We start from the raw sequence: 26824 nt of genomic DNA, 5'->3' as shown, positions 1-26824 counted from the left end.
TGGCAAAATACTTCTGCCTTCCCAAGCACGACACCCCTCTCCTGTAGCACCTTTCCCCCTGCGCATCATTTTTTAACATTGCAATGGCCTAAAGGGTGCTCACAAAGGTTTCATCCCTGTGCAGCGGGATGCAGGGAGGGGAGCGGGTGCGATTTGCAGCGTCACGGACTTTGTGTAATGCTGGAGGGTGCAGAGAGGGGGCAAAGCAGGGAAGCAGAAGTATTAGATACCCCCGACTTGTCACCTTGGTTGTCACGGCTGGCTCACACACTGCCAGAGAAGGGCAGGGGAGCCTGAGCATCACCACCCTTACGTCAGGAGGCACCGTGAGTGCCCTTATAAACACCAGCATCCAGTTATGATGGTATTTTTATTGCAGAAGCACTCTCAATCTCTCGCCAAAATAAGAGAGAGCCCAGCTGAGCCCAGAGAGCCACACACAGCGCTGCCACGAGGAGCTGGAGGTTCAACCGGAGCCGATAGACACGGAGGGAGGAAAACCAGTGCTGTCTTCCTTGCGTTACTGGGATGTGGAGCCAGGTTGCCCATGGAGCTGATGGCAGAGGTGCCTGGCAGTTCTCTGAGGAGATGCTCAAAGGGATCCTTCTGCTTGGTGGCTGCTGCTGTAGCACTCGTGGTCGCATGGCTTGCTCTATTTCAGAAGAAGCGAAGGCACCTGGAAGACCCCTTCCTTCCTCGCGCCGCTCTCTGCTTAAGAGGACACCAGGCGCGGAATAGCGAAGAATTTGGCCGGTATTGCCCTCCTCTCTATCTCGAGCCATAGGAAGAATAAATCCGTCTCCTCGTACTCGACAGCGAGCTGGAAGGTGAAGCTCTGCAGCAGCGTGGTGAGGAAAAGGAAGAGCTCGATGCGGGCCAGCGCCTCTCCGGGGCACATCCGCTTCCCTGGGGGCACAGAAAGGGGAGGGTGAGCGCCGGGCTGATGGCTTCGTGCAGCGCTTGGGACAAAAAGGGCATAAAAGATAGTGAGAAAGCTCATATTGAGGGTATGACTTTGGTGCCAACCGATATTCGTGCTGGCGGTCCCGGGAGCGGGGCCGCTGCGGGCAGGGTGTGCGGGGCTGAGCACTGACCTGCCGAGAAAGCCATAAAGGCCTCACGCTTCCTGAACTCGCCCTTCTCATCCAAGAAGTGGCCTGGGTCGACTTCTTTGGGGTTCTCCCACTGCGTTGGGTCCATATGCACGGAAGAAAGTAACGGAATAACATCTGTGTCCTGTGGGAGAGGGACGGGGCAGGGGAGCAGGGGGGGACATCAGCACCGCGGCGTAGGGCTCTGCTGAGCTGAACGAGCAAGTGAGGAGCATCTTGGGGGCACGGGGGGAGGCTGGGTGCACACCCCGATGCCCACCCAGGTGCCCAAGGGGAGGCAGCCCGGAGCAATGGCTCTGTGCCAGGCGGGGACAGCTAACGTGGGGCTCCGCTGTCCCTATGGTCCTGCCAGTCTCTGTGCAGCACGAGACATAAATTATTGAGTTATTCCCATTGATTTATGTTAAACCCCTCTTGCTGCACAAAGTCCAGAGGAGGGAGTTGTTCCTTCAAGGTGGATGTTGGGTAAAATGCTTGCAGCCAAACCCAGACCAGAGATCTGCCAAGGAGGTGGGGGCTGGCTTGGCCCCGTGCCGGGGTGAGCTCAGGCTCCCCACCCCAGCAACCCTGCACGTCTCCATGGTGGAAAGAAGTGTTTTCCAGGACAGGCAAGGGACACGGGGGTGTGGGCAGAACTGGCAGCAGCATTCACCTCCCTCTACTCTGCTAAGAGGTTATCGCCATCTCCCCACGCCAAGGATTGGGAAAGACCCGGGACCTTCAGGGGTGAGCAAGCAGTCCAGGGGCAAGGCAAATCTCATTCAAGCCCCCCCGCCACCCCTCCCCTTGGGGTCGCAGAGAGTCCAGGGCCATGACATCACCTTGGGGATGGTGTAGCCCCTGAACACGACGTCCTGTGTCGTCATCCGTGGGAAGTTCTCAGTGCGGGTCCTTTGGAAGCGGTGCAGCTCATGGACCACTGCGTTGGTGTATGGCATCCTCAGCTTGTCTTCCATGCTAGGAGCGTGGCTGGCGCCCACCACCGCGTCGATCTCTTCTTGGACCTTAGCTGGGGACAAGGCAGGCGTGGAGCTGCGGTGCTTGCTGTGCAAAGCCCCCGTGATTTCTCACTGGCCTCCATCAGCACCTATCCTAGAGCTAAAGGACAACCTGGCAGAGAGGGAGCAACCTGGCAAAACCCCTCATAAAGACCAGAAACAGGGTCTCTGTCCACATACCTCCCCAGATCAGGCAGGTTCAAGGCATCTCTCATGGGCCAGTCTGTGGCCACCTGCACAGGGAGAAGGGAGCGAGTGCCCAGATCCCCCTGGCCTGTGTGTATCCGTGTCTGATGGCCCTCACCCTTGGGTGAACCATGCAGGACGGTTTCTGGTCTCCCCTCAAACGGGAGCGTCTGGGTCTGGATCTGTCTCTCCGCACCTTTGCCGTACCATGAGCTCCTCAGGCACAGGGAGCAGTCGCATTTCGTTGCCCTTACCTTGAATATGGGGGTATTTTGCCAGAATCAAGAGGAAGAAGACCAGGGCATTGCTCGTGGTCACTGTCCCAGCACCAAAGAGGTCGAATACTGACATGACCAAGTCTTCGTTGCTGTACATGTTCTCCGGGCTGCTCTTCTCCTGCAAGAGTGCAGTGGGGAGGGGATTCAGTACCATCTGGGTGATTTTCCAGGCTGCAGCCAGGTCTGGAGGGCAGCCGTCACCCCTCTTTGCACCACTTCTACCTTCTCCGCTTTCATAAGGAAACAATCCATGTAGTCCCGGGGGCAGCTGGGATCCAGCGTCAGCTTGTGAAGCTCGACTCTTTCTCGGATGTAGTCCTTCAGCTTCTCGCACTCAGCCAGAACTTTCCTGTGTTGCCCCGGAAGGTGATGCATGATGGTGGGGAAGGTATTGTAGACCTGGAGATGGAAGAGGCACAGGAGGGCTTAGGTGCTGGACGAAGCCTCCTGCACCTTCCCTCAAAGCCATGAAAGCCAAGGAGTGACCCAAAGCCAAGGAGCATGCCTCGACCACCCGAGCACGTCAGAATGAGGGTGCTGAGCACAGCCAGGACACCTACCATGGCGATGGGGGACACGAAGAAGCGGATGTAATTCCCGATCGCATTCAGCAGCTCCAGAAAGGCCGTGTCGCTATAGCTGTAACGGCTCCCAAAGACAACGGAGCAGATCACATTGGCAACTGCATATCTGAACACCGTCATCGGCTCAAAGGCGTTTCCTGCAGCCACGGAACAGGCAAGAAAGGCACCAAAAAGTCAACAGTTATTTATCTGCTTCAACACAGAAAAACACCCTTCCTCCACCTTTGAGCTCCTGTCCTTTGATCTCTGAGCCCTGGTTGAATCTGCCAGGTCTAACAGCCAAAGCAAAGAGCCCTCCTGAGCTGTGGGCTCCTACATCTACCTCCCTTCTCCTAAACCCTTCCCCAGTGGCTGGGGCTGAGGAAAGCAGAGGCATCTCCAGGCGCTTTGGGCTCCTGCCGACATGCCCTGATGATCTGGGGAGGCTGCAGAGCATCTCCCTGTGGCAACAAACCCCTCACCAGCACTGCACATCAGAGGTAGAGGAGCCAGTGTACGACTGAGCCTCCATCTCCTCTTATATTCAGGAAGCCCCAGAAGAGGTGATGGCACTGGCAGCAGTTTTATTGGAGAGGAGGACATCACCCAGATAACTGCCCTGTCGCCAGGGCATTCTCAATGCCACGCAATTTAGTTTCCTATTTCTGTTCTTTCAGCATGACATGGTGGTTGCCACCACCTTCACCAGTTCAGGAGCAGGATCCCACCCTGGCCTTTAAGCCATGACAACACCACATCCCTGCTGCCCTCGCTGGGTGGGATGGAGTTAGGTCTAAGCCCTCTCTCTGCAAGGACCGTCCACCCGAGCCATTGCAAACAGCTGCAGCAACCACCCATGTCCCATGAGGCTGTGTGTCCTCCACCTGCCCCAGGGACCAGGGTGGACAGGACTCATGTCACCTTCGAGTTTTGCCAGCAGCTCTACCAGGTGCTGAGCCTCTTGCTGCACCCGCTGCGACATGGAGTTCTTCCCCATCCCGAAGTCCCGCAGGGTGCTGAGCGTGAACCTCCGCAGCTCCCGCCATTTCTTCTCCTCCTTGTTGGAGACAAAACCTGGAGGGAGGCAGAGGAGACCGCTCACCTGCCCGCCCCGCCGCTCCTCCCCGGGAACAGGGGACCCCCCTCTGAGCCCAGCTGAGGAGCAATAGGGCACTGAACCAGGGGACAACACTGGTGTGCGCACAGCGTCCTTGGAAGGCTGAGGACCTCTACAGAAACTGAGAGCAGAGGTGAAAGCCTGTACTGATGGCTGACAGGAGTTAATACTGTCCTCGGACAAGAGGCTTAAGAGATGGAGGGAACTGCAGAGTGGGAAATGAGTATTTGAGGTCTCGGGTGTTCAGTCCTTCACTAGACTCAAGCATGGCCAGCTTCAGTCGGGGGCTTTCTGCTCACCCAGAGAGCAATAGCGTCTAGAAGAAATCCAGACACCTACCGTAGGTGTTCGATAGCCGCACCTGGAGGGGTATTTCAGGTCTCCCTCCAAACTCCTCGGAGTGGCCCAGCAGAGCATCCTTCACCGCCTCGTACCCGCAGAGCACCACCACCGGCTTCAGCCCCAGCCAGATGGTGAAGACAGGGCCGTACGTGCTGCTGAGCTGAGGGGAGATGGGAAAGCTGTGGCGAACGGGGGTCCCGCACCCCAGTCGTTCATTTAATTTTAAATTGGGTCTCGCGGCTGCAATGCTGGTGAATGCACGGGCAGGGAGGGGAAGCGCCTCCCTCGAAGCCAGCGTCCTCACCCTGCTCCCACCCCAGCCCTGTCCCTTGGGGGTTTCTGATTCCAATTCCACTTTGGGGGTTCAAAGCATCATCTCTGGGAAGCAGCTCTGGATGGTGGCAGTGCTGCAACCCAGAGAGGGGTTAGTGTCAGCACCATGGGTCCCTTACAGGAGGAGAAAGACTTGCAGAATCATAGAATCACAGACTGGTTTGGTTTGGAAGGGACCTTAGAGATCATCTAGTTCCAACGCCCCTGCCACGGGCAGGGACACCCTCCACCAGACCAGGCTGCTGAAGGTAACTGCCCTGCCGGGACTGGGAGTGGGTCCGGCACTGCCAGCTCCTCTCTTACCTTCTCATAGTTCCTGTAGAGGGGCAGGACGTCCTTTTGCCATAGGTTGCCCAGAATGGGCCACGGGGCTGGTCCAGGAGGCAGCCGGCTTCTCTTCTTATCGCTCCTCCAGACCAGGAACCACAGGATGGAGAGGAGGAGGAGGGTAACGAGCACCCCGGCCGATCCAGCATCCATCCTCACCCTGTGCTGCCGAGCAGGGAAAAAAATTAGAAATTCCCCCTCCCAACTGTGCAGTGACCAGAGAGGAGCCAAAACCTGCTGCCTCTGCCCTTCCTTACGCTCTATATAAGCACAGTCCTTCCCACATACCCAGGGTTGTCTCCTGCACGTCCTGCGGCCACTCCCTGGGCGGTCAGCGACACAGAAACACCGGTTCGTCCTGACCAAACATGTACCTGGCCCCACTGTGTCGTAACACATGTCTCGAAGAGCTGACACGGGGTGCTGGAAGCATTGCAAAACCCTGCAGGCGTGCCAGGGGAGATAGCAGCTCTCCCCTTCTGTGCTGTTCAGTCACTTTTTGTTCGCTGTTCCCTTTTGGTGGCATGTAACAGAAGAAGATGTCACCTTCCTGGAAAAACTTTGCAAGTCACTGCCAGGTCATTGCTCGTTTTGTCGCTGCCTTGCTTACCAGTGCAGTGACCCAGGAGGGGACATGCGTGTAAACGGAAACCGAGGGACGCGCGGCCGGTCAAGTACCTGCTGGGTGAAAATTTTCCATCAAACTGCTTTCTGATGGAAAATGGATCAGGAAATGGGAAAACTGTTTTTTTTTTCTGAAATATATTGGGGTTCTGCTTGGGTTTTGGAGTAACGTCAGCCCAAGGTGTTGTGGTTTTTGCAGGAGTGGGGTTAAGTCTTCCCTGGGCTCCTCCAGCCTCTCTGGGGCTCCTCTGCTGCTTTTGAGCATCTTGCTCTGAACACCAGCACATCTGGCTACACGCGAGCACATCTGGCGCTGGCTCAGCCGCCGCACCTCTGGTCGAGAGCGCTCGCAGCCCTTGGCTGAGCGAGCTGGTCGCAAGCCAGTTCCCAGCAAAGGGTGCCATTTCTCCTGGAGGACAGGGCTGGATGAATGGCCGGGAGCCAGAGCTTCCTTTGGGCAGGGCTGATAGAAGCCACCACGACCTCTGCACTTGCACCCTTTTTTGGCCACGCAGCGGGGTGGTTTGCAGGTGTCGGGCCAGGGATGCTCGACGCCACTGGTCGGGCTCGTCCCGGCTGGGCTCTGGGGGATGCTCTGCTGTGGTGTGATTCCTTACACAAAAGTGACTGGCAATGAACCTCCCGCAGCTCTGGGACTGTTCCATTTCAATATTTCAATTTTGTCCCCCTGCTCCATGCTGCCAGGGGCCGGAGGGAGCTCCTACCTCCAGCAGCACCCCAAATGCACTTGGCAAAAAGGGGTTTTGGGGGGAGAGGGTCATGGTGGCTGGAGGGGCAGCCCCACAGCCTGGTGCCAGGAGCCCCGTAGCTGAGACCCACTGGGGCTGAGGCCAGGAGTTTACCGTGACTCACTTGTTTATCCCGTCCCATCCCGTCCTGTCCCTGTTCTTCCCACGGATTGCTCTCAATTCTTGGCTTGGGTGCCCGCAAGCGGGGAACTTTGCTCGGGGAGGTGATGTAGTGACTGGGATTTTGGCAGGGGGGTGAACAGTCTCGCAGAGACTGACACCGTTTTTTCCGTGGCAGCCAAACAATACAAAGGAATCACTTAAACAACAGGAAAAGAAAGAGCCATGGGGATTAATTTGAGCTGCAAAGTTTAAATCCGATGGAAAATTCCCTCTTCTGCAAGCGAGCTCAGGCCGAGGCCACAGCCGCCTGCCTGGACACCGATAGCATTTCAGTGCAACACTCACTGCTACAGCAGGTTTTTTGAAAGGTGAATGTCCCTAATGCAACAAAAAAGCATTATTATGTCATATTTTATTAATGAAATAGAGAAAACAAACAAAAAATCACCCTGGGATTTGTGAGTCCAGGTCACCAGACAAGAAGTTTAAAAAGAAATAACTCCCAGGGATGAGGAAACATTGTATTTGTCTTCTCAAACTGCTTGATGGAACTGCTTTAACTTTCTCTTCATAATCTTTTGAATGAATTAAACCAGAAGATCTGCGATGTGGTGTCCCTATAGTATGTCTTGGTAAGGGTGCAGAAAAAAAACAGGGAAAGGTAGAAGTTGTCGACTAAACTTCTAGCAGCTGAATGCCACTTTTCCTGAAGACAGCTCAGGAGGGAAGAGCACAAACGCGGCTTTGGTGCAGCCACTTCAGTGGGGCTTGGGCCTAAAGTGAGCCCAAACGGCTTCATACGAATCCCAAACCGTTGGTACTTTGTCTTTCTACTGAATTTCTTGTAAGGGCTTTTGGAGAATCATAGAATCATAGAATGGTTTGGGTTGAAGGGACCTTAAAGATCATCTAGTTCCAACGCCCTGCCATGGGCAGGGACACCTTCCACTAGATCAGGTTGCTCCCAGCCCCATCCAACCTGGCCTTGAACACTGCCAGGGAGGGAGCAGCCACAGCTTCTCTGGGCAACCTGGGCCAGGGTCTCACCACCCTCACAGGGAGAGAGAGCAGGGGTCTGTAGAGAAGCAGGCTGCTGCAAGGCTTTGGGATCCCTTCAGGAGCAGTCAGTGAGACCTTTCTGCCCCAAAACCTAAAATAGTAGGGATGGGTCAGCTAAAAACCCACACGGAAGGACCCATGTGATATGAACAAAAAAAGGGAGATTCTTTTGACTTATTAAAAAAACCTAAAATTCCATTTGGAGATTGCCAGGGCCTTTGGATTTTAATTCAAAGTCATGTTTTGGGAGAAAACTCATGCGGAAGTAACGTGTAAAAGCAATCGAGGAGCAGAGCAACCCACGCCTGCCCCACGTCGGCTGGATCCTCCCGGGGCGCAGGGGGGACATCTGGTCCCAACCACGCCCGGTCCCAGAGCTAAGATGGAGCCCAGCTCCTGCCTGCTGTGCTGCGGCTCTGCAAGGGGACAGGGAAAAGCATTGCGCAATTACATGGTCGTGTTGCTGGATCAGACCTAGAATATATCAGAGGGGTAGATTCAAGGAATTTAGAAGAAATGATGCTTGTGGGATATTTTTCAGTGTAGACTTGTACTTGGAAAAGCTGCGAGGCAAACACGGCAGAAGAGACGTGAGAGAAGATGACTCCAGTTAAATAAAGAAGTCAATAAGCTGTCTGGGTTATTAGATCTAGGAAGATCTGCCGGAGGAAATCATAACAGTTGTTCCTGTCTCTCAGCTAGTGCTTCACAGAATCGTTTTGGTTGTAAAGGACCTTTAAGATTGTCGAGTCCAACCATTAACCCAGCACTACCAAACCCATCCCTAACCCATGTCCCTCAGCACCACATCTACATGGCTTTTGATGTCCCCAGGGATGGGGACTCCACCACTGCCCTGGGCAGCCTGTTCCAATGCTTGACAACCCTTTTGGGGAAGAAATTGTCCCTGATCTCCAATCTAAACCTCCCCTGACACAACTTGAGGTCATTTCCTCTTGTCCCATCACTTGTTACCTGGGAGAAGAGACCGAACCCCACCTCACTACACCCTCCTTTCAGGCAGTTGTAGAGAGCGAGAAGGTCTCCCCTCAGCCTCCTTTTCTCCAGACTAAACACCCCCAGGTCCCTCAGCTGCTCCCCATCACACTTGTGCTCCAGACCCTTCACCAGCTTCGTTGCCCTTCTCTAGACTCGCTCCAGCACCTCAAGGTCTTTCTTGTAGTGAGGGGCCCAAAACTGCACCCAGGATTCGAGGTGTGGCCTCACCAGTGCCGAGTACAGGGGGACAATCCCTGCCCTGTTCCTGATGGTCACGCTATTGCTGATACAAGCCAGGATGCTGGTGGCCTTCTTGGCCACCTGGGCACACTGCTGGCTCATATTCAGCCGCCATCGACTAACACCCCGAGGTCCTTTTCCACCAGGCACTTTCCAGCCACTCTTCCCCAGCCTGTAGCGGTGCGTGGGGTTGTTGTGCCCCAAGTGCAGGATATGACACTTGGCCTTGTTGAACCTTATACAGTGGCCTTGGCCCATCGATCCAGCCTGTCCAGATCCCTCTGCAGAGCCTTCCTGCCCTCCAGCAGATCAACACTCCCGCCCAACTTAGTGTCATCTGTGAACTTACTGAGGGTGCCCTCGACCCCTTGTCCAGATTATTGATAAAGATACTGAACAGAACTGGCCCCAACACTGAGCCCTGGGGAACACCACTTGTGACTGGCTGCCAACTGGATTTAACTCCATTCACCACAATTCTTTGGGCCTGGTCATCCAGCCAGCTTCTTACCCAGCGAAGTGTACGCCCATCCAAGCCATAAGCAGTCAGTTTCTCCAGGACAATGCTGTGGGAAATGGTGTCAAAGGCTTTACTAAGGTCTGGGTAGACAACATCCACAGCCTTTCCCTCATCCAGTAGGCGGGTCATCTTGTCATAGAAGGAGATCAGGTTAGTCAAGCAGGACCTGCCTTTCATAAGCCCTTGCTGACTGAGCCTGAGTGCCTGGTTGTCCTGTACATGCCGCATGATGGCACTCAAGATGATCTGCTCCATAAACTTCCCGACCACTGACTGCTCTGCAGTTGGTGTCAAAAAACCTTGGCAAGGATCGGGACATGTCCCACATCACGGGGAGAAGGATGGGGAGCAGAGCCATGGCATGGCCAGGAATAGGGTCTGGCTGGGGCTTGCAGCTGCAAAAACACCAAGTCACTGAGGCTGGAGGCACCTCTGGAGGTCATCGGCTCCAGCCCCCTCTCCAGCAGGGCCATTAGGAGGAGGCTGCTCCAAGCCATGGCTAGTTGGGCTTTGAATATCTTCAAGGGTAGAGTCTCTAAAGCCTCTGTGAGCAACCTCTTCCCATGTTGGACCACACTCATGGTAAAACAGTATTTTCTTATGTTTAAGGAGTTTCCTAGATTTCAGTTTCTGCCCATTGCCTCTTGTCCCTTGGCACTGCTGAGAAGAGTCTGGTCCTGTCTGCTTTACCCGCCCCCATCAGGCATTTATCCATGTGGTTAAGATCTCCCTGAGCCATCTCCTCTCCAGGCTGAGCCATCCCAGCAATCTCAGCCCCTCCTCATGGGAGAGATACTCCAGGCCCTTAGTCTCTACTGGGCTCGATACAGGGTGTCCATGTCTCTCTTGCCCTGGGGAGCCCGATGTGGTACACAAACCCCAGATGTTTCTCACCAGTGCTGAGCAAAGGGTCAAGATCTGCACAGGAGACTGGTGGCCGCATTTGCTCTGAGAGCGTATTGTTGGCCCATGGTCAGCTTGGTCTCCACCAGGACCCCCGGGGCCATCTCTGCCAAGCTGCTCCCCAGCTGGGTGGTCCCAGCATGTCCTGGTGCCTGGGGCTGCTCCTTCCCAGGGGCAGGACTTGGCCCTTCCCCTCGCTGAACTCCACGAGGTCTCTCAGCCCATCTCTCCAGCCCGCCCAGGTCCCTCTGGATGGCAGCACAACCCTCTGGTGCACCAGTTTCTCCTCCCAGTTTGATGTCATCTGCCAACTTGCTGAGGGTGCACCCTGCCCCATCATCCACATCATTAATGAAGATGTCAGACAGCATTTCTGGAGACTTCTGGTCCACAGGCTTTCAAACACAACCTTCGTGGCAGCACCGCTGGGTAGCTGTTACACCGTGCGAGGTTTCAGCCCGGGCTTTGCAGAGCACACCCTACCTCCACGCCCTCCTCCTTGCACCCTTCACGTTGAAGCCATTTTTCAAGGCTGATGCCCAGATCCCACCTTGGGTATGAAGCAAAGCTACGCCCACGGGTTCCCCTGGTCTCGTGCTTTGCTGGCTTAGAATAAGCTGTCACACTTACACTGAGGTAATTAATATTGTCCTAATGCAATTTCTGCCCCCATCAGCAGCCCAAACCAGGGCACTCTGGAGGTGCTCTGCTCACCCCGGGGCCTCGACCACGCAGAACGAAGGACACGTAAAAATAGCTGCAAACCATTTTGGTCTCTCCTCTTTTCCTGTCTGCAGGCACAGGGGTGAGACAGCCCCGGCGGCCGCTCTCTGCATAGCCCAGGCAAGCTAATGACTAAGCTGGGAGTATTTTTGGGTGCTCTTAATAATGCAGCAGTACTCGTTGCGTCGGAGTCTGGCCGTAATTATAGGGCAAGTGTCATTTGTCATCGCCGTCATCTCCTCTCGCTGGGGTGTAGCTCCACGGCAGTGTGATGCTAGAGCCTCTGTCACACTCCTGGGAGCTCATTTCTGGGGTTTGCTGTGGAATCCCTCAAGAAAATCCAGTTTTACAACACAGACTTGCTCTGGTGTGTAGGAGAAGTATGGTTTGATTTGTCTCAGTAATAAAAAAAGTGTTTTGTTTGGTCCCAGGACTTTCTCCGGTGTGAGGCAGGCAAAGAGGTGGAGCAAGAACCCTTCGCCCGCTCGCTATCCTCGTGCTGTTACTACTCACCTGCGTGTCTCAGCTGAGGTCCTTGGCTGAGCCACCCGCCATGGTGGCTGCTCATTGGAGATGGGTAGCATCAACACGTTGTGGCCTGAGCTTCTGATAGCAGCCCTGGCAGCATGGGCACTGGGCAGGGCTTTGGGCTTTAAGATACCTGCAAGCCCAACCCAACACCCTTTGAGGGCTCAGCACTGGAGGAGCATCTGGCCCTTCCCTCATCCTTCTATACGTCACAGTTAAACCAAGCAGATGGTTTGGTCTGGTTTTCCATGGCTTGCTCATCCCAGGAGGAGGGTGAGGCTTTCTCCAGTGCCAGCATGTTTCTTCTGGTCCTAATATCCATGAAACATCTCAAAGGTCTCTGGGAGCCCTGCAGGACACTGGAGACGGGTCCTGCTGCCAGTGGGAGAGGCAGGCAGGTGCTCCTGTGTCCCGTCTTCCCAAGCAGGAAGACATAATTCAAGTAGGAAGATGTCGCAATTCCCCTTTGCATTCAATAAATGTCATCATCAGCTTGCTTCTAGTCTACCATGGTCGTAGTTTTAACAGAGCAGCAACAGTGGGTGACCTGTACAGCGGTGGCAAAGGACAGCAGAGTACAATCCCAGCGTGGGGAACCGCCATGGAAAGAGTAGTGGTTAATCAGGGACTGCCAGCCTTCGTTTTGGTTCCTTCAGTGGTCAGGAAAAAAAAGAGAGAGACAGACATTTTACCTGTTAATCAGAGTTTGCACAGCAGGGAAACCAAGGTAGGCTGTGTTTGAAGTGCCCGCAGGATCCATCCCACTCCGAAGCGATGCACATCAAAGGCGGCCATGCCCTGAAGGTCACTCAGCGCGGGAGAGCCAGGAGTGAAGACAGCTCCAATGTCTATTAATATTTGGCCAGAGACACGGACTGACAGAGCGTGGTCCTGGTCTGCGGGTGCACCCCTGCCACCACACCGTAAATCAAAAAAACCAGATGAATCATCAACGGGTGGAAATTCATCACCATCTCAAGTGCCACGTTTGTGATTGATCCAAAAAACGTGATTAAACTCTCCTATAGCATTTTAATTTTTAATGTCCCCCTGCCTCCCTGTGCTGCCTGTCTGATGTGTGTTGGCCGTGGCCGGGCACAGGGAGCAAGGGGCGGCCGGGGTGGATTTACAGCCGCACCAGGCACTTCCCATCCAGCCTCCGCTTGCTTAGTTACACAGCATTAATCTCTCCTTGTAATTCCCTGCAGAGCAAGGCTGGCTGCAGCAGGGGGGATCGGTTTGTGCTGCTCGTAGTGGGTCTGGATTGAGGACAAAAGGTGCAATTCTGTGCTCTGAATCGCTGCAGAAAAGGAGGCTGCTGCTCTCCCTGCACCCTTGCTCCTAACGGGACCAGTTGCACTGGTCCCACTCCCAGTTCTCAGGAAGCACGGCTCTATTTTTAAGTGATGTTTGGAGAGGGCAAATCTTGCACCGTGCACATGGAAAATCAGCAGAGCTGTGCCGTGCTCCCATGGGCATCCATGGAGATGGGCATCCCGGCAGGGCCGTGAGAGAGCTGTTATGAACATCATTGAAAGGTTGTGAAATACATGGGATTGCTTAGACCAGCTGCGCTGCCCTGAGACCTTCCCGTCCTGCTCTTCACTGTTCCTGCAATAATTACGGAGAGGAGAAAAAATCCCCCCCCACTTCCCCTCTGCCACCTTACAAACACGCCACGTCCTTACCCAGGGCACGCCGTTCCTCTGCTCTGTGTGTGTCTCTGTTTACCACATCTATAAACTTCATTAAAATATGTTAATTGCAAGAAAGGAAAAAAAATAGCACTTGCACTCGAGGCGGCTGAGCACGATGCTTACACCCTCCCAAGCACGTCTGGGAGAGGTGCAGCCTGGGAGCCAGGCTGGTGGCCTGGCACCGTGTCCCTGCAGACGGGATGGGGTGGCATGGCACGCTCGCTGGGGACAAGGAGCACCTCCGCCGGGGACTTCCCATCCTCTGCGTTCCTGTAATAGGTGACAGGTCCTGGGTTTTGGGCTCGGGGCTCCCTGCCCCTTCCCTCCAGCTGGGGAGGGCAGAGTGGGGCTCGGTGTGCCTTGCACACCCGTACGACCAAGCCACAGGGCTGTGGGTTGGGGACAAGGGGTTCCGGCCATGTCTGCACCTCCTGCACCGTGTCGGCCAGGTCCCCTCTCCCCAAGGATTTAACCCCTGGCATCTGCATCCCCGCTGGCTGCAGGCGGGGCGGGGGGGATCCCTGCAGAGTGGAAGCAAGAGGGAGCCGGGAGCCGGACCCGGAGCAGCAGCGTCACTCGTTACCCATCCAAAAAGGGGCAGCTCCGGTGCCATATGCGACACGGCGGGGACGGGCACCGCAGAGCCAGGTGAGCAGATGGCGGGTGGAGCAGAGCTGCCCTTCCCTGGCGAGTGGCTTCGGGGGCACGGCAGCGTGCCAGGCGTCAGCAGCCAAATCCAAGTGGCGTGGGGGGGAGAGGGCTGCGGCACCATCACAGAATCACAGAATCACAGAACCGTTTGGGTTGGAAAGGACCTTTAACATCATCGAGTCCAACCATTAACCCAGCACTGCCAAGCCCACCACTAACCCATGTCCCTCAGCACCACATCTACACAGCTTTTAAATCCCTCCAGGGATGGTGACTCCACCACTGCCCTGGGCAGCCTGTTCCAGTGCTTGACAACCTTTTTGGTGAATACATTTTTCCTGATCTCCAATCTAAACCTCCCCTGGCACAACTTGAGGCCGTTTCCTGTCGTCCTATCACTTGTTACCTGGGAGAAGAGACCGACCCCCCACCTCGCTACACCCTCCTTTCAGGCAGTTGTAGACAGCAAGAAGGTCTCCCCTCAGCCTCCTTTTCTCCAGACTAAACCCCCCCAGGTCCCTCAGCCGCTCCTCATCACACTTGTGCTCCAGACCTTTCACCAGCTTTGCTGCCCTTTGTCGGCGTTGCAGAGAGCCCCACTGCTTGGGAACATGCTCCTTTGTGGCTTCTTAGTGCCCGAATGATTATTTACACTTGCACAGGAATAAACCAGAGAGCAGAGAGTCTGGTGCCTTCCTGGTTTTTGGGGAACCGTGTCCTGCAGAGGATGAAGCCTTGTGCTCCCGCAGCAGCTCGGCCACAGGGGTTTGGTGGCGATCACAGGACGGTGGGTGCCAGCCAGGCTCGCCCGCGGCAGGCGGGTGCCCGCTGACCAAATGCCAAGGGATGGGACCTGGCTGCGAGCTCTTCTGCCACTTCCCTGGCTCTCCGCCTCCCTTTCCTCCTGTTCTCCTGCTATGGGGATGGCACAGGCACTGCTTCCAACACGCTGGTCGTTATCTCTGCCTCCTGGAACAGAAAACAGGGAAATATGATTAAAGCCCTTTCGCAGGGGCACTTATCAGCCTGCGTAACGGACACTGGCTTCATCGCTGCTGGGAGAGAGCATCCTTGGTGCTCGCAGGGCTGTCATCACCACCGTACGGGCTATTGCTCTTCCTACATTCCCACCACGTAGCCCAAGCACGGCACCCACCAAAGCCTGAGAAGAGGCACGGTGGGATGTGACATTTACTTGTGATGTGTTTTGGGAGCAGGTCAGTTCATGGAGGGATGGATGTGGGTCAGGAGGAGCCTGCGCTGCAACTCCGGGCAGGGGCAACTGGGCCAGCGCCCAGTTCACGTCAGGGCTGTTGACTATCATATGGTTTTCCACTAAAATGGGTTGCTTTGATGCTAATTTGTTTTGACCCATCTGGGCCAACGCTATCTGATCTTGGAGGTTCAACAGCGCCGAGATGACAGGAGGTGGACGGGAGGGACAGCTCGGTCACCACGTGTCCAAGGAAAGAGGGTTAAAGCCAGAAGCAAGCTGGGGTGGTCAGATTGACCTTATTGACACCCCTGTGTTGGTGAAGACAAGAAGAATCAACCCTGATGTGGTGTTTTGAAGCTGCCTTTGGGCCAGGAGAAGGTGGGCACCATGACTGTGTCCTATGGGGTTTTTCCCAGGGTTGTGTCCATGGGTTTTACCCTTCCTGCTCCTGGTTATAAACCATCTCTCCAGCAGCATCTCAAAACATCACATGGTGGGAACCACAGCTCTGAACTGTGCAGCTCTCTGTAGCTCTTCAAAGGAGCCCAAATTCCCTGTATCCACCCCCAGACACCCCATAAAACATCCCCCTTTGCCACCCACAGTAACGGTGCAATTAAGAGTGGAAATATAGAGAGAGGAAGCACTGAGCATGCACCAGCTGATGCCAGGGGAGATGCCAGGAGCTCCCTGGCTGCAAACCATGCCTGGATCCTAGGACAGGTTGTGCCCTGTGATGCACCGAAAGCACCACAGCAGCACAGGGAGGAAAGGCACCCCTGGGTGCAGCCTCCCTGCCCCGCTCCCATAGAGGGTCCAGCTCCTGGCTCCCTCCTGCTTCCACTCTGCAGGGATCCCTCCCTGCCTCGCCTGCGGCCAGAGGGCCCTCCTGTACCGGGGGGTCTCTGCGTGACCTGCCCAGGCACAGGGGTTGACAGACCCAAACCTCATCCCTGGGGTGCTGCAAACTTCCCTGGACTGGGAGATACTGGGCTGGGGCTTCACCTGCTGGGGCAGCCAGTGCAGGGGAAGGAGCTGTGTTGTAGGGCCGGGGAAAGCAGTGGTTCCAAATCTGGCTGGATTTGAGCTCAAGCCCAGGGCTGCTGTGAGTGATGCTGTTCCCACAGATATTTTTTGGGCCCCTCGCTACAAGAAAGACCTTGAGGTGCTGGAGTGAGTCCAGAGAAGGGCAGCAAAGCTGGTGAAGGGTCTGGAGCACAAGTGTGATGAGGAGCGGCTGAGGGACCTGGGGGTGTTTAGGCTGGAGAAAAGGAGGCTGAGGGGAGACCTTCTCGCTCTCTACAACTGCCTGAAAGGAGGGTGTAGCGAGGGGGGGTCAGTCTGTTCTCCCAGGTAACAAGTGATAGGACGAGAGGAAATGGCCTCAAGTTGTGCCAGGGGAGGTTCAGGTTAGACATTAGGAAAAATTTCTTCACGGAAAGGGTTGTCATGCAGTGGCACAGGCTGCCCAGGGCAGTGGTGGAGTCCCCATCCCTGGAGGGATTTAAAAGCTGTGTAGATGTGGTGCTGAGGGACATGGGTTAGTGGCATTAACCCATTAACCTTGGCAGTGCTGGGTTAATGGTTGGACTGGATGATCTTAAAGGTCCTTTCCAACCCAAACGATTGTATGATTCTGTGATTCTGTGAAGCACTAGCTGAGAGATCCAAGGGTTGGATCCAGGTGCAGGATGGGGAGTGTGGGCTGGGGAGTCTGTAGGTACCTTCAGAGAGCATCACCGGGGCTTTTCCTAAGCAGGTTTCATGTCATCTCAGGGATCGGTGCCTTAGAGTTTTTTATTCCACACCAAGAAGCTACAGAGCAGTTAAATAGATCGAGTGTCCTTCAAACCGGGAGCAACGCCAGCGTGGGCAGAACAGCCCCTTTGGGGCTCAGCGTCCTGCAGGCCCTGGGGTGATGGTACGGGTGAGCAGCAGCCCACCTTCTCCCGAGGTCTGCAGAGCCCAGGTGGCACAGAGCAGCTGGGCAGCGAGATCCCCTGGCCACCCCAGCCAGAGAGCAGCGATGGGGGATGCTGGGGGAGATACCAGGGGATGGTGGGGGATCCTGGGGGGATGTCAGGGGGATGCTGGGGGATGCCAAAGAATGGCAGGGGGTGCCGGAGGGATGCTGGGGCCATGCCAAGGGGTGCTGGGGGGTGTTCGGGGAGTGCTGGGGGGATGCTAAGGGATCCTGAGGGGGTGCTAGAGCCATGCCAAAGGATGCTGAGGTGCTGTCGGGGGGATGCCAAGGGATGCCAGGGGATGCTGGAGGGATGCTGAGGCCACGTCAGGTGACGCTGGGGCATGGCAGAGGGATGCTGGGGGATGCCGAGGCCATCCCAAGGGGTGCCGGGGGGATGTCAGGGGGTGCCGGGGGGATGTCAGGGGACGCTGGGGAATGCCAGGGGATGCCGGGGGGATGCCCTGGGCCAGGCACGCTCCAAGGCCCCCCCCTGCCCGGCAGGGCCCGCCGGGGCGGGCAGCCCCCGGACTACATTTCCCAGCGCCGCCGCGGCCGGGGGCGGTGCGGGGCGGTGCGGGGCGGGGGGCGCGGAGCCGCGCAGGGGCGGCGGGCCCGGCTCGGCTCGGCCCGGCTCGGCTCCGGGCGAGGATGCGGGAGGGGCGGCCCGCAGCCCCCCGCCGCCCCCCGGCCCGGCCCGCGTGAGGGGCGCCCGCGCCGCCGCCACCATGAAGAAGCAATTCAACCGCATGCGCCAGCTCGCCAACCAGACCGTGGGCAGGTAGGGACGGGGACGGGCCCTGCCGCGCCCTGCCCGCGCCCTGCCCGCCCACAGCACCATCCCGCACCCTGCCTGCGTCCTGCCTGCTCTCTGCCTGCCCCTCTGCCCCCATCCCGCACCCTGCCTGCATCCTGCCTGCTCCCTGCCTGCCCCACTGCCCTGATCCTGCACCCCCCCATGCCCTGCCTGCCCCGCTGCCCCTGCTCCCCTGCCTGCTCTCTGCCTGTGCCCTGCCACCCCACTGCCCCTGACTGCTCCCTGCTCTCCTGCCTGCCCCACTGCCCCGACCCTACATCCTGCCTGCACCCCGCCTGCCCCACTGCCCCTGCTCCCTGCCCATCCCCTGCCTGCTCCCTCCCCTCTGCCTATTGCCCCTGTTTCTGCCCACCCTGCTGCCCCTGCCTGCCCCACTGCCTGTGCTCCCAGCTCTCCACCTTCCTGCTCCCTGTACGCCCCTGCCCTGCTGCCTGCATCCTGCCTGCCCCGTGCCTGCACCCTGACCACCCCTCTGCCCACACTGTGCCCCCTTGCCTGCACCTCTGCCTGCATCCTGCCTGCCCCGTGCCTGCACCCTGACCACCCCTCTGCCCGCCTGTGCCCCCTTGTCTGCCCCCCTGCCTGCCCCCCTGCCTGCACCTTGCCTGCCCCACTGCTTGCTCCCTGCCTGCCCCACTGCCCACACCTCGCCTCCTCCCTGCCCGTTCCCCACCTCCTTCCCTGCCTGCACCCTGCCTGCCCCACTGCCTGCACCCTGCCTGCTTGTGAACCCCTGCTTGTCCCCCTGCACACACCCTGCCCCACTGCCCCCCTTGCCCCTGCCCTGCACCCTTTACCCACTGCTTCCCTGCCTGCGCCTGCCCTCACCCTGCCTGCCCCACTGCCCCTGCCCTCACCCTGTGTCCCTGGGCTGGGCCACACTGACACCCACTGTCCGGGCACCCCAGCCCTGATGCTGTGGGGTGCCCCACTGGCCTGCTCCCCCCGGCACCCATGGGTGGCCACGACTGGCTGTGGGGCAGGGGGGCAGGCAGGGTGCAGAAGAGCGTGTCGGGGTGCGGGTGGAGGGGCCGTGCTCGCAGGGATGCCCGTGTGTGCCGGTGCAGAGCCAGGCCTGGGGTCTGGTGGTGGCTGTTGTGTAATTCCCGGAGATTTTGCAGCTGGTGAGGAGCGGGGGGGGGATTTATTTATTTTCTCCTTCCCAGCACAGCGCTGGGGCACCGGCACTGCCGGGGCGTTGGGCTCAACATCCCCTCCCGGAGCTGAGGGCTTGGGCTTCCGCTGGCATCCCCCGTGTCCCCCTCGCCATGTCCCCCTTGGTGATGGAGGATGCCCTGATGGCTCTGGTCCTCGGCCCCGCTGGAGGTGGTCGGTGACGGCTGCTCCTGCCTCGGCTGCAGCGCTGCTGCGCGGCCCTGGCGTACGGGCACAGGGCTGGCGTGGCTGCAGGGCACTGTGCGGGGGCTGCGGTGGCTGTGCGGGAGCGTGGTGCATGAATGCGATGTGGGAATCCGGTGCGGGAGCGCGGTGCTGGAATCCGGTGCAGGAGCATGGTGCTGGAATCGGGTACGGAAGCGCAGTGCAGGAACGCGGTGCGGGAGCACGGTGCAGGAATGGGGTGCAAGAACATGATGTGGGAACGTGGTGTGGGAGCACGGTGCAGGAGTCTGGTGCAGGAATGTGGTGCAAGAATGCGATGTGGGAATCTGGTGCGGGAGCATGGTGCAGGAACGTGGTGTGGGAGCACGGTGCAGGAATCCGATGCGGGAGCACGGTGCAGGAACGTGGTGCGGGAATGTGGTGCAAGAATACGATGTGGGAACGTGGTTTGGGAGCATGGTTCAGGAATCTGGTGTGGGAGCACGGTGCAGGAATGCGGTGCGGGAGCGAGCGCAGTGTGGGCACACGGTGCGGGAGCGCGGTGGCAAGAACACGGTGCAAGTGAGGTGCGGGAACGCAGTGCGGGAGCGTGCTGCGGGAATCTGGTGCGGGAGCACGGTGCGGGAATCTGGTCCAGGAGTGCAGTGTGGGAACGTGGTGCAGGAACACGGTGCAAGTGTGAGGTGCGGGAGCGTGGTGCAGAAACGGGATGCGGGAACGCAGCGCAGGAATGGGGTGTGGGAGCACGGTGCGGGAGTGCGGTACAAGAACGTGGTGCGAGAGCGCGGTGCGGGAGCGCGGTGGAAGAATGTGGTGTGGGAGCGCGGCGCAGGAGTGCGGTGCAGGGTGGCGTGGGAATGTGGTGTGGGGCACGGTACGGGGAACACGGTGCGGGAGTGCTGGGAGCGCGGCGCTTGCCTCCCTCGGGGGAGCGGCAGGAGGAGGCTGCTTTGGGCACGGAGCGTGTGATTTCCTCCTCGCGTCCGTGCCGGGCCGGGTTTGCTCTCTGGCTGCGCCGAGGAGGTTTGACGCGTCCCCCACCCGTGTGGGGGGCTGCAGGGGAGGGGTGTCCCCAGGTGCCACCACCACCGCGTGGGATACGTGAGCCGGGCCCGGCTTCAAAATGGTGCCTCCGCCAAGGCGAGCATCCTCCTGCCCGCACCCACGCTGGGTCCCTGCGGCACCCGACTCGCAGCCCAGGGAGCGGGGCCGGTGGCCGCGGGGCTCGGGGCCGCTAAACCCCTAAATCCTCTTACGGGCTCGCCGCGACGGCGGCTCGTGACGGGCAGCTCCGCGGTCCCCCGGCGCGTCTGCTGCCTGCAGAGCTGCCCGTGCTGCCGGGCTCTGCGGGCTCTGCGGGGGGGTACGTGGCCCCCTCTTTGCTCAGCACTGGGATGGGGCGGCTGGAGCCTCTGTGGGGCTCTGGGGACCATCCTCTTCCTCAGCCCGGCTCTGTTGGTCCCTGTCTTGAGCGTGGGCTGGTTTTATCCATCTGCCCACTGCAGAGCCCTGAGCAGCCCCCTCCAGCCGGCTGGAAATAAGGAATAGGAGATGAAAACAGGGAATAATAAATGGAAATAAGAAATAATACATAAAAATAAGGAATAATTAATGGAAATGACGCATAATTAATGGAAATAAGGAATAATTAATAGAAATAAGGAATAATTAATAGAAATAAGGAATAATAAATGGCAATAAGGAATAATTAATGGGAATAAGGAATAATAAATGGAAATAAGAAATAATACATAGAAATAAGGAATAATTAATGGAAATGAAGCATAATTAATGCGAATAAGGAATAATAAATGGAAATAAGGAATAATAAAATAAACCTGGTGTTTTGTTTCCCCTGGGACCCCCGTACCCCTCCGGGGTTTGAGGGTTGTCCCCTCCTGCTCGTCACCAAACCCCAGTGGGCCACCATCACCCTGCAGTGCCAGCACCCCTGAGTGCAGGGCTGGGGACAGCCGGGCTGGGTGCTGCCCCAGGGCTGGGGTCTGCGCTGCACGTGGTGGTTGTCCCTCAGGGGGGAAACGGGGGCTTTGGGGACAGTTTGCATGTGGTAGCAGTGGTGGCATCCGGCTGGTGTCACTCCTCCCAGCAGCACCTGGCCCAGAAGGTCCCGCTGCTGTGGGGGTGGCTGCGTCCCATGGCACCTGGGGGACAGCGGTGACATGTCCCCAGCCGCACCGCAGGGTGTGTGGAGGGTGGCGCAGTGGGGGGGTCCCAGCCCCTGGGGGTTTTTCCTGCTTTTAGTGGTGCAGTTTCCTTAAAAAAAAGGAAGAAAAAAGGCAGCCGGAGGGAAAAACCCCGTCGGTGGGGCTGCCAGCGGCTGCCAGGAGTACCCTGGTGGGGGACAGGCAGGGGACAGGCAGGAGCAGCCCTTTGTCCCTGCGAGGTGGCCGCAGCTGCGGGGGGGAGTGTGTGGCTGCCTGCAGCCAAGGGACAGGGCTCACCTGCACGGGGAGCGGGCAGGGACGGGGCAGGGTCAGGGTTAGGGTTAATGGTAGGGTCAAGGTCAAGGTTAGGGTTAAGGTCAGGGTCAGGATCAGCGTTAGGGTTAAGGTTAGTGGCAAAGTCAGGATCAGGATTAGGGTTAGGGTCAAGGTTACGATCAGGTTCAGGGTAAGGATCAGGATTAGGGTCAGAATCAGGATCAGGGTCAGAATCAGGATCAGAATTAGGACCAGAATCAGGGTTAGGGTCAAGATCAGGGTCAGGATAAGGATCAGGATCGGGGTCAGGCGAGGATGCTGAGTGCATTTCCTCACCTTCCCAAGCCCACTCTTCAGCTCCGTGTCCTGGGCACTGTCACATCCCTTTGCTGCTCCACGTGTGACACTGGGGGCGAGCAGGGACCTCCTGGGCCCCTGCGAGAGCAGCAGCACCCGCAGACACTGGGGTCTGCGAGCGCGAGGGAGCCGAATAGAGCAGCTCACGCTCTGCTGTGCCCTGAGCACGTTCTTATTTGATTTTATTTTATTTTTTTATTTTGTTTTATTTATTTTATTTTATTTTTTATTTATTTTATTTTATTTTATTTTAAAATTTATTTTATTTTATTTTAAAATTTATTTTATTTTTTATTTTATTTTACTTTTTTATTTTTTTAAATTATTTTATTTTATTTTATTTATTTACTGTATTTTATTTAGGTCATTTCACTAGATAGAAAGAACGGGGCATGCTCATCCCAGCCCAAACCCGCGCTTGGTACCCCACCTTTGGGGGAATTACGGTGCCTGGTCTATAAGGGGCCATAATATTTATCTCCAGGGGGGTGGAAAAAAGGGAAGAGAAATCAATAAGCTGCTGTCCAGCATTTTGAAGATGCTCACTGCAAAGTGCTTTTATCCTTTATTTCCGTTTATTTACCCGTTTCGGCAGCGGTTGAGCCGGCGGGAGCTCGCGCCTCGCCTCGAGGTTGCGGGACGATGGGCACGAGCGTGCTCCAGCCACCGCAACGTCCCCATGAATTTTCCAGAATTGGCTCAATATGTTTTTTTTCCCCATTCGGAATAAACCAGGCGCCTGCAGCCGCGTGTGGAGCAGCACGTCTGGGTCCCCGAAGGGCACTGCAGGCATGGGGGGAACACCGGAGAGGACGGTCTCAGCTTGAGGGGAGGTTGGTTTGTCCTCCTGGTCCTTTCTGAGCATCCCAAGATATCTCCCCCCATCCCAGCGGTGGCAGTTTGGGTTAGGTGTCGCTTTGGTGGCTCTTTTCCGAGCACCAGGACATCCGTAGGGAACTATAAAGCCTTTAAACACCGAGGGTTTATTGTCGGTGCAGTGAGAACATCCTGCAGGAAAATAAGGACGTTTCGTTCCGTGTGTACGAAATACGGGAATAAAAACCCCGCCTGGGATTTTTCCGATGGGATTCGCAGGAGGGAACGACACGCTTTGAGTAGCTGGGGTCCACGGCTGCACCTCGGGGTGCCGGTGCCTGGCCGGCAGCAGCCCCTCGGAGGGTGCTGGCAGCAGCCCCGCAGCCCTGGAGATGTTTTTCTCCTCCTTGCAAGGCGGCCGAGCTGCCAAACTGAGATATTCATGGAGCGGGATGAAGGGTTCGTCCCCGCAGCCTCAGGGCCCTGCGCGTTGCAGGGGCTTCTCCACGGTTTTCAGGACCGAGGCGTGGGCAGGATGCGGCCCCGGGGTGGGTTGTGCCAGGAGCAAAGGGCCCCGTGATCCCGTGCCGTGGGGATGCCGACGCCGAGAGCTGGCAGGGAGGAAAGGGGCAGGAGATGAGGAAAAGAGGCTTTTCTGCCTTTCTCTCCCCCCATTTTGCTTTGATTCCTTTTCCCAGCGGTGGGCAGAAGGACGGGGGGCAGCTGGACCAGCCTTCCCCACTCGTGTCATCCCGCTTTCCAGCCTGGCTCAGCCGAAGGTGGGCGAGCTGCGGGGGGCAGAGCCCTGGCACCGTGCGTGCTGGGTGCCCTGGGGTTTGGGACACAGGGACCGTCACCCGCCGGGGCAGGACGAGCCCGGGATGCTCTGGAGGAGGCGCCGGCGGGGCCGTCTCACTGCGTCTCGCTGGACGTTGCAGCTCAGAGTTGTCTCCCCGGGGGGATTTGAGCAGCGATTTGAGGATATAAATATTTGATGTTTTGCTTCTCGCCGGCTAAAAAGGCACCAGGAAAAATCCGCAGCTCCCTTCGGCCTCGGCCAGACCCTGGTTACGAGCCGTCAGGCTGGGTGTCCCCAGGGATGCGGTGGCCAGGAGAGCTCAGACGGCGGCAGAAGCTGGGGACGGCGCAGTCCTTGGACCAGCATCGAACCTGGACCGGGGTGCCTGGAGCTTCCAGGGGTTGCCTGGATGAGATCCAAGAGGCTTTGCCTGGATGAGACCCGAGGGGCTTTCTCCTCCCTCCAGCACACGCAATGGATGCTCAGCACCTTATCCAAGTTGCGTGGTTGAACCTCACCGTACCAACCCCACCTCTGAGCTTTGGGGGCTCCAGGACCTTGGATTGTCCCACAGGTACCAGCCCCCAGGCCCGGAGGGAGATGCGGGCAGGACCGGGATGGAGCCGGGCACCGTCCCCGAGCAGATGGCGGGGCAGAGCCATCCGTGGGAGTCAACGCTCCCGGCACGGGGCGGCCTTGGCCGTGTTTTTGTGCCTCCCTCTGCCCGCGCTCGGCCACGAGGCTATTTTTAGGCTGGAGCAAACAGAAATCAGGGGAACCAGCCGGCATCAGTAATTAAATAGTGATGAAGTATTTACGGGTGTGCTGCAGCGAGGGGGTGGCCAGGGGTGGGGTGAAAGGGGTGTTTTTGGCAGGAGGGTCCTCGGGGCATCGTGGACACGCTCTGCCTCCGGAGACGCATCCTCGCTCCTGCCCGTCCCCGCGGCGGGTGAAGCGCTGTCCACCAGCCGGGGTGATGGTTTTCCCGTGCTGCAAAATCCCCGTCAGGCTTTGACTTTTGCTGGCTCAGGGTCAAATCCAAGGCCGGGAGGTGCTTGTCTCGGGTGGTTTGAGCATCAGAGGAGGGACGGTGGTGGGGACACAGGGCAGGCGCTGGCGATGGATGGTCCAGCCGGATGGAGATGTCTGGCGTCAGGAGATGCTCCAGGGAAGCACCAGCTTTGCTGTAGCTCCCCAGGTCAAAGCACTGGAAGCTCGTGTAATATTTATTTGGAAATCAACTTAATTTCCTTGATTGATGTTGATTTCTGCTGGCAGCAATTAGGGTTTTTTTTGCAGAAGCAAACGCCTGACCAAATTGTAGCTGCATCCCCCGCTCGTTTGCTTTTAACTCTCCGTATTAATTGTCCCTTTTCTCCCAGCCGTTCGCAGGGACGCGAGTGTCTGGCTGAGGCTGAGGATTGTCTGGATTTATGCTGAGAAAAACAGCTCCGGGGTGGAAATCTGGAGGGGAAAGGTGAGGCGTGGGCTTTTGTTTGCCCAAAGGAAAGGTGAAAGAAAGCGATGGGAGCCGGTGATCCTGGCTGCCTCCCCAAGGGGTGTTCCCGTAGGAGGCGTGTGACTCGTAAGGCATGAAGTTTTAGGGGATAAGGGACCAGCCAGGGGAATTGGGGGGTCCCTGCACCCCTCTTCTGGGTGCTGCCAGTTGCTGGGGCCACCTTGCCTGAGCAAAACCCACTGTCTCCAGTTCCCCGGGGAAGGTCGTGTCCCAGTGCCGGAGCCCTGGCTGCATCTGCTTTGCGAGACACGGGGGTGGAAATACCCACGTGAAAATGAACGGGTGAAAAGAATTGCCCAAAGGTGATACTGGTTTAAACTGGTGCATAGAGTAGATGTGTACTGGTGCCACCAGTTGATTGCTCTGGTGGTTGGGCCGTGGGATGCTCCAGCCCCTTCCCAGGGCTCTGCGACGAGTGTCAGACCCTTGAGCATCGTTCCTGGGTCCGGGGTTATGGGGAGAGCCCAGACGGGCACTTCTGGATGTAATTTGCAGGTTCTGGAGCGCTGCCAGCGGGAGCAAGTACAGAGACAAGGGGAATTGTTTGTATTATTTTGTATTCGAGTCCAGAGGAGGCCACGAAGATGCTCAGAGGGCTGGAGCCCCTCTGCTATGGAGACAGGCTGAGAGAGTTGGGGCTGTTCAGCCTGGAGAAGAGAAGGCTCCGGGGAGACCTTCTAGCACCTTCCAGTACTGAAGGGGCTACAGGAAAGCTGCAGAGGGGCTTTTTACAAGGGCATGGAGTGACAGGACGAGGGGGAACGGTTTTAAACTGAAAGAGAGGAGATTTAGATGAGATATGAGGAAGAAATTCTTTGCTGTGAGGGTGGTGAGACCCTGGCCCAGGTTGCCCAGAGAAGCTGTGGCTGCCCCCTCCCTGGCAGTGTTCAAGGCCAGGCTGGATGGGGCTTGGAGCAACCTGGTCTGGTGGAAGGTGTCCCTGCCTGGGGCAGGGGGGTTGGAACTAGATGAGCTTTAAGGTCCCTCCCAACCCAAACCAGTCTGTGATTCTGTGATTTTTTTGGTGCGTTCTGGAACATGAATAAGGAGCTTTCGGTGGGGTGGCAGGACAGCAGAGCCGCGTTGTCAGCAGGGCTGCACGTAGGGACAGGAGCAGGGTCTGTCCCGCTGGCTTCTGCAAGCCGAGGCGCGGGAGCAGGGCGATGCCTGGCTCCGGGTACCGCAGCCCTGTGCCGTGCCCGTGCCACCGCCGGTGGCTGCAGCGTGTCCCCAAAGCCACGCACAGACCCCCCTTCCCATTGCAAGCTGGACGGGAGGGGAAGGCACCCCGGCTCCCGCAGATGCCGAAAGCAGGCGGGGAAACCCGTGCTCCCGTGGCGTGCCCATCGCTCTGCGGCGTCCCTGGGCAGCTCCAACGGCTTCTTTGCTTACTCCTGTCCATAAAACACTGCAGCTTTTTTTTTTTATCTCCTTTTTTAAATCCAAATTAATCTCTGGCAGGTCCCCCTGCTTAAGCATCCCG

General features: G+C 57.4%; 1 protein-coding gene across 1 annotated transcript; it reads right to left on the bottom strand.

Annotated features, from left to right (window-relative positions):
• Positions 1–712: 712 nt before the first annotated feature.
• LOC137670337 (cytochrome P450 2C5-like) lies at positions 713–5409 on the bottom strand. Its single transcript, XM_068413119.1, has 9 exons — positions 5233–5409; positions 4594–4756; positions 4059–4211; positions 3135–3295; positions 2797–2973; positions 2551–2692; positions 1934–2121; positions 1095–1236; positions 713–906 (listed from the first exon to the last, which is right to left on the bottom strand). The coding sequence occupies exons 1-9, from the start codon at positions 5407–5409 to the stop codon at positions 713–715; spliced, it is 1497 nt and encodes a 498-aa protein (XP_068269220.1).
• Positions 5410–26824: the final 21415 nt, after the last annotated feature.

Source organism: Nyctibius grandis, chromosome 15 (genome assembly GCF_013368605.1).
Source record: "Nyctibius grandis isolate bNycGra1 chromosome 15, bNycGra1.pri, whole genome shotgun sequence".
In the NCBI taxonomy this organism is placed as follows: domain Eukaryota; kingdom Metazoa; phylum Chordata; class Aves; order Nyctibiiformes; family Nyctibiidae; genus Nyctibius; species Nyctibius grandis.
This window is presented reverse-complemented; position numbering and strand designations above follow the sequence as displayed.

Bases quoted from the DNA above. Each gene is read 5' to 3' on its own strand.
- LOC137670337 (XM_068413119.1), bottom strand. From the start codon at position 5,409: ATGGATGCTGGATCGGCCGGGGTGCTCGTTACCCTCCTCCTCCTCTCC. The intron at 3,296-4,058 runs GTGACATGAGTC...CCGTGGCTGCAG, and splicing joins GCTGCTGGCAAAACTCGAAG to GAAACGCCTTTGAGCCGATG. The intron at 907-1,094 runs GTCAGTGCTCAG...CTGTGCCCCCAG, and splicing joins CTTTATGGCTTTCTCGGCAG to GGAAGCGGATGTGCCCCGGA.